The sequence below is a fragment of the Acyrthosiphon pisum genome, chromosome A2, assembly GCF_005508785.2.
Source record: "Acyrthosiphon pisum isolate AL4f chromosome A2, pea_aphid_22Mar2018_4r6ur, whole genome shotgun sequence".
NCBI classification, from domain to species: domain Eukaryota; kingdom Metazoa; phylum Arthropoda; class Insecta; order Hemiptera; family Aphididae; genus Acyrthosiphon; species Acyrthosiphon pisum.
This window is the reverse complement of record NC_042495.1, coordinates 63,285,671-63,292,729: the sequence shown is the minus strand read 5'-3', so window position 1 is coordinate 63,292,729 and position 7,059 is coordinate 63,285,671. Positions and strand designations below refer to the sequence as shown.

Sequence of the window (7,059 nt, the reverse complement as noted above, 5' to 3'; positions counted from 1 at the left end):
TGTAGCCTTCTCGGTTCTTTCCCGCGCAAAATGTTGTAAAATGTTGTACATTTGTAAGGCGGAGACAACACATGCGGGTGTAGCGTCCTCTTAATCGCCTGAACTATAATAACTATTAAATGTCTAGGTATATCCACCGAATATTCGTGGGCAAGCCAGTGGTGCCAGCGGTTCTAGTTCCTACATATTTTCTTTTATTGCAAATAAGTCATATTTCATGGTACTTGATTGTATTAACTTATCCGGAACATTTCTTTTATACGCCATAGTAAGTCTAATTGGATGTCTAATGTTATACACCATGATGCCAGAAACAGAAGGTGTACCTTTAGAAGACATTCAAAATCATTTTGCGGATAAAACTAAAACATTTGTTATGAAAATTGAAAGGAGTGATAAAATCAAAGACAAAAAAATGTGGTCAGCAACAAATCCAGCTTTAGAACTAGATCATACTGAAACCCATATATAAATCTTACCTATGTTATTATTTTTTTTTTTACTTTATTTTTTTAAACTATTACATAAATAAATTGTTCATTATATTTATATACACTATGGCTTACGATTAATATATTATTTAATTTTTTATGAATTGTGTTATTTTGATTAGCTTTTATTGGCTATAAAAATGTATTACTTATTAGATCAGTCAAGCATCACCTGATAAATATTGATACCGTAAAATGGAGTGACTCAAGACAGATTTGAACGTTTTTTCAAAAAATGAACCTCAATATATTGTTTTATAAGAATTTTGTAAAAAATTTACAATGTTCTTTAAGTATGTTGAAATCATATACCAGAAGAATAATCATTGATATCATTAAAGTTCACACTTATTTTAAAAGTAGAACTTTGTCCGGAGTGACCTGCAAAATTGGGTGACTTCGGACACGTATAAGATTTCATTATAAACCGATGTTATAATAATTACAACGGATGACTTCAGACAATATATATTTAAAAATGTTATAAATTTAAATAAAAAAACCCCATACATTTATCGCAAATACAACATAATTTATTTAATATTATCTATGGAAGTTAATATAGGTTATAATCACGATTTAAGATATACAAACAGATATTATATATTATAATTTATAAACCGTGATTATAATAGTATGGTAGATAATATTAACGTGAAGTATCAGTTTTCAACTTTTATTAAACCTGTATTCTAAAATTATAAGGTAACTATACAAAACATGGTATTGTACTATTGTTCGGAATCACCCCACGTCCGAAGTCACTCCATTTTACGGTACTTCAGTACTTGATAGTTAATTACTATTAATACGTATACTTTCCGATTAGGTCATTCTACTGTTCAATCTATTTTACCTGTTAGAAGTTTGCGATTTTTTTCAAATTTTAAAGGAAAAACTATGCCCACCTTTAAAAAAAAGACTGGGAATGGTGTGTGTTTTTTTTTACAGTGAAACCTCAAAAACTTGAATCAGTTGGGGGCGAAAAAAAATTCGAGTTTTCAAAAATTTGAGTTATAGAAAAAATGTGTGCACATATTGAAATGTAGGGGCGAAGATATTTCTTCGAGTTATCGAAAATTCAACTTATAGTCGTTCGAGTTATCGAGATTTCACTGTATTTTTATTTTTGTGACTGTCATCATTTTCTTCAACAGTATATTGTTCGACGGGAAAGTGAATCTGATTGGTGCATTCGGGAGGTCAAAATATAAAATTCTCAATAGTTTTCAAAAGCATAGGGAAAAACAAAACAAAAATTGAGGAAAAACAGTAATTTTTTCAAAAAATCGGTTCTCAGCAAGATCGATTTTAGTTTTTGATGTAACTCTAAAACAAATAACCGAATATATATGAAATTATAACTGAATGTTTAATACAGTATATTACCATTTTATACACACGCTAAAATTTTCAAAATATTTTGATTTGTTTTGAGCGGTTTTTAGACATTTTCAGTTTCCTTTTTTTTTTTTAGTTTATTTACTATAAAATAAATGTCAACTAAATTTTATTCGTTAGGTCAAAAGGCTTGAAAATTTAATACAAGGCTCCTAATATATTGTTACAATGACAGTGGAAAAATATTAAAAATACAACGTCATAATTTTTTTTATAATATTTAAAGTTCGCAAAAACTTTATATTTTGACAAAATACGTAAAACTTACGAAAATGTGCAAATTATTTTGAGTTAGAAATTCTTAAAAAATATTTTTTTAAATCTAAGATTTGAACATTTAATTCAAGATTCCTCATAAGTTTGTCTAGGTAGGTACTTGTATAAAAATAAAATCTCTACTGGAAAGTCAAATTAAATTTATATGGATATTCACTCGATTTCTCATGTGCCTAGTGATTTTCTTATTTTGTTGTAATTCAAAAACGAATAACCGTAGTCCCTTGAAATGTATATCATATGTTTATTTTATTAATTCCTATAATTTATAAAATTTTAAAAATATTTTGACTCGTTTAAAGTTGCTTATGGACATTTTCAATTTTCAATTTATATTTAGTTTTTTTTTCTATAAAATATATCAATAAAATTTTACTCGTTGTGTCAAACGGCTTGGAAATTAAATTCAAGGCACCTGATATATTGATACAACAGCAGTTGAAAAATATTAAAAATAGAATTACATATATTTTAAGGTTTTTATTAATACCTAACTATACATTATAATTTATATTAAATAATAATTAAAATTAGTCAAAAAGTTAATTTATATTAGTATAGTCAATTGTTACTAATAAAAATATATATTATATAATATAATAATGACTAATGTATTATGTATACAATAATATTAAAAGACAACTCTAACCTATATGTTAAATACATTTTCCGTAAATATTTCTACAGGTTACAAGACATTTTCGAATACAATATGTTTTACTCGTATGTGGTTAAAGATAAACTTGCAAAATTACTATACCTATAGTCTGTAAGCTATTAAATATTAAAAACAATCTCCTATACAATATACCATTTTTGATATACGACCTTTTTGTACTGACAGTACGATGTTACTAACATTATAGCCCATAATAAATGTTTAGTTTAGGCACAGAACAATAGGTTTAGGTGTTCGACGACGAACCAATACGCGTACGTATTATCAGATGTGCACTCGGAAAGAGATTGCACAAAATAGCTTTGTTTATATTTAAATATTAATTGAACGTTTTATTGACATTGATTTGCCTAACTGCCTAAATCATTGTAAATCTATTTTCCAAAAAAAGCTCACACACAAACTTGCTGCCCGGGGCATTGCCCCCATTGCCCCCCTTAAATGATTGCCACTGTTTGTCGTCCAAATATTTACTTTCCAAATTATTGTCCACATGATAAACACCAATAAATAGGTAATACGACTAAGATACGGCGACAAGATTAGTCCAATTATTAGTGAAAAATTATCAAACGATTTAGTTTATTTAGTATAGGTAGTCTAATAATATTAGAGGGATTTAAAATGTGTAATATTTTTTTACTAAGCAATTAAAAGACTTTGGTATTTTTTTTCACATGGTTAATAACATAGTAAATTCATTGTTTTAGGGCAAAAATAAATCCGTGTCTATTTTATCCCGTATGCATTTTTATCCTAGTTTCCTAGGGCACGTGCCTATAGCGGAACATTTTTAGTGTTGAGTATTTAAATTTTAAATAAAATTTGTTTTGCATATTTACCTAATTAATATATATTTTATAGTAGCTAATTAAATGATAATTCAGTTAGTGCAGTATGTTGTATTAACCATTATTATATTATTATTTTATAGTTATTTAGGGCGACAATTTTCGGAACAAACGACAAACCTAATTTACCGGATACCCTTTTTTTTTAAAATACGTGTTTTTTCATGCTGAGTTCAAAAGTGTTTGAAAAAATTTCCGGAAAATTACCTTCAAAAGTTATGGCAATTCAAAGTTGCAGTGATTATGCGTGTATAGGCACTCGTCACTACGCTCTTTGGCGCCGTCGCTCCGCTCCGCAAATGTATTGAAAATATCCCCCTATTTGCTGTGTAAAACACCTCAGGTAAACCTCGGTTTTCCTCAATATTATTTCGAAGTACATTTATTGTCAACGTGGTCACTCATTCACTCGTCCATTCAAAAGTCTGTTTTATAATATCGACAACTTTGAATTGCCATAACTTTTGAACGGTAAGTTTCTGGACATTTTTTCAAACACTTTTGAATTCAGCATAAAAAACTACGTACCTATTTTGAAGAAAAAAAATTGAAAAAAAAAGGGTGTCCGGTAAAGTTTATACCTATATATTATGTATTTTAAATTTATAGCATATAATTGCATTTCAAAAATTATACATTTTGTGTTTTTGAATTACTATATAACAGGGCGGGACGGCGGGTCACTAACTAATTTCTACGGGTGTCCGTTTTGAAACTCACCAAACTTCCCACGGTCCAAAACACATTTAAATACCCAATGACATTTTCACACATTAACAATATTAATAACAATCCTACATTCCTACTAAGGTCCGTTTTTTCAATCATATTTAACTGCTAGTTAGAGACATAAATTAATTGTAATAAAACGTACTTTGGAAATTCTTGATATCGTTTTTTTGACATACGAATATACGCGATAACGCAGCGGAACGAGCGTCTAACGTTACCACAGATCAGTGGCGTAGAAAGACTCGTTAGCGCCTCTGGCAAACCTAGGAAAATGCGCATTTTTAGCGATTAAAAAATTGACGAAAATACGAAATGATATTTTTTAACATTTATTTTTTATATATATATTTAGGTAATTCAACATTATTTAATTATCAGCTATTATGACAATATGTAAATTTCGAACTTTAAAAATTTTCTTTTCTTGCTTTAAGCCTAGAGAATTCATCGATGATTTCGTCATATGAAATTTGTCTAGCAAATTCATGTTCTATGGATAAAATTGCCATGCTTGTTAGTCTCTCTTGTCCAATAGTTGTTCTTAAGTAATTTTTTATTAGTTTAAGTTTACTAAAACTTCTTTCACAACTAGCAGTTGTTACTGGAATAGTGAGAAATATTCTTAACGCTATTTCTAGGTTAGGATAAATATCTTGTAAGTTTTGTTTATGAATAAATTTTAATAAATCAATCGATGCAGTCATTTTGAAATTGGTCATCAGTGCAGAAGCCTGGTGTTTAAAACATTCCATTTCAGAGCAAAGCTCGAATCCATTGAGGTCCTTGTCGTATTTGATTGCTAAATCGTTAGTCCATTTTTTAATTTCATCAAAATCCATTGACGATAGCTTACTTCCACATACAAATTCAAAGTCATTAGATAAAATAGTCATTCTTTTAAATCGCCATTTTAAACTCGATAAGATTGAGTCAACTGGCATGTAAAAATCATTTTTGATTTTGGCGTGGACGGATGTTGCACCATCATCTATTGCTTCTTCTCCATCCATACGTTTTATTTTATGCCTTCGTTTTTCTAGAAATTCGGATGACAGTTCCATTTCGATAGCAGTATTCTTTGCATTTTTAATGAATCCTCAAAATTGTTATCACGAATTTCTTGAATAGAATTATACAAACCGTTTAACATTTTACTTGTCATATCAATTGTATTATCTTTAGTTTGCAAAGATTTATTGGTTTTTTCTATAAAATCGATAAACCTTTCTTCAACCATTACTTCATTATTTGAAATTTGTACGTATCTTATAATTTGTGATAACTGTTCTTTGTGTGAAAAATCAGGAGTGCTATCAAATAATATTGCATAATATTTACTATTTTTATATTATTTTTTAATAATTTCAAGAATTTTAGTTTTAACAATTTTTCCCATCGCTGATAAGCGCCAAGTCAAACGCACCGCGAGCGCTCATGAGCGCTTAAAGCGTACAAATCGACCAAGATGAACGCACCCAATATCATAATATATTTTATAGACGGGCCACGGGCGATAAGCTGGATATTCACACACACACACACACACACACACTGTTCCTTGTACTGAAACACGAATTTAACGATAAACAAGATAAACAAAATCATACACATTTCAAAATGACTATATAGGTAATAAAGAAATGTCGTTTTGAAGGTAGAATAAAAATAAGTACCAATTTTAAAGCACAAATTTGCGCCCCTGGCGTAGGCACAGTTCGCCATACCCTTGCTACGCCACTGCCACAGATATCTATATAGTATTGTATAGATTATAGATATTATATTCTGTGAACGCTACTAACCTATCAGTTAACTGTAATTCCTGAAAAAGTTATGTATTGTCAACTTCTTAGAATTATTTTTTGTACCTATAAAAATGCAATATAAAAACTATATTTTATATTTTATAATTACGCAGCCATTAGGGTCCGTAAAAATGTGTCTGAGCATAGATTAGTATAGTATACTAGTTAGTAGTCGTAGTATACTAGTATACCAGTATATTAGTTGGTGACTCCTGCCATAGACAAGTATACCTCTCCTGCTATATAAATTCGGAAATAAAGTACTTATTTTTATTGATTTGTTATTAAGTCGGTGTCATCCATAGATTTCAAGAGTAAAGTTGAGGTAATGTGGCAATGAGGTAGATCTAGAGAGCCTATATTATATTCTTTTATAGCCTCTCTACGAAGAGCTAAATGAGGCAAGTTTGGTTATAGATTTTAATATCTATGAGTTTGATTGGATTTTTATTTTTTACCTTTCTTAAGCAGCTGGCGCCTGGCACTTGGCAGTTAAAGCCGCGTACACACTTGTAACATTTTCTGTTAGGTACGCCGTAAAACCGTTCCACCAATTGTCGGTAAACTTGGCCGCATCAAAGGATGTTACGCGCAAATGTAATATCATGATCACGGTCTCAAGTCATGTTATAAGTTATAAGGGCCAGTCGCACCGTCTCTGATTAAAGTCAACCGGAGTTTAATCGGCCGAATTTGCCCGGTTAAATATCTGTTATCAGCTGATTAAGCTTAATCGAAGTTTAACCGTAGACCACGGACTACTACACTGGACTGGAAACGTCAAGGGAGGCGGGTGACGGGGGCCGGGCCCGCTTAGTGTCCGC

At 30.2% G+C, this 7,059-nt stretch overlaps 2 protein-coding genes across 2 annotated transcripts in view; one reads left to right on the top strand and one right to left on the bottom strand.

Annotated features, from left to right (window-relative positions):
- Positions 1 to 595, top strand: part of LOC100164193 (facilitated trehalose transporter Tret1) — a 14,774-nt gene extending 14,179 nt beyond the window's left edge. Inside the window, exon 8 of the mRNA XM_001945200.5 lies at positions 128 to 595. Within this exon, the coding sequence (XP_001945235.1) occupies positions 128 to 472 (345 nt within the window). The 3' untranslated portion in view covers positions 473 to 595. The remainder of the gene's footprint in view (positions 1 to 127) is intronic.
- A 2,221-nt stretch (positions 596 to 2,816) lies between these two features.
- On the bottom strand, positions 2,817 to 6,957 carry LOC103308127 (zinc finger MYM-type protein 1-like). The gene has a single exon (XM_029490485.1). The coding sequence runs from the start codon at positions 5,489 to 5,491 to the stop codon at positions 4,838 to 4,840; it is 654 nt and encodes a 217-aa protein (XP_029346345.1). The 5' UTR covers positions 5,492 to 6,957; the 3' UTR covers positions 2,817 to 4,837.
- Positions 6,958 to 7,059: the final 102 nt, after the last annotated feature.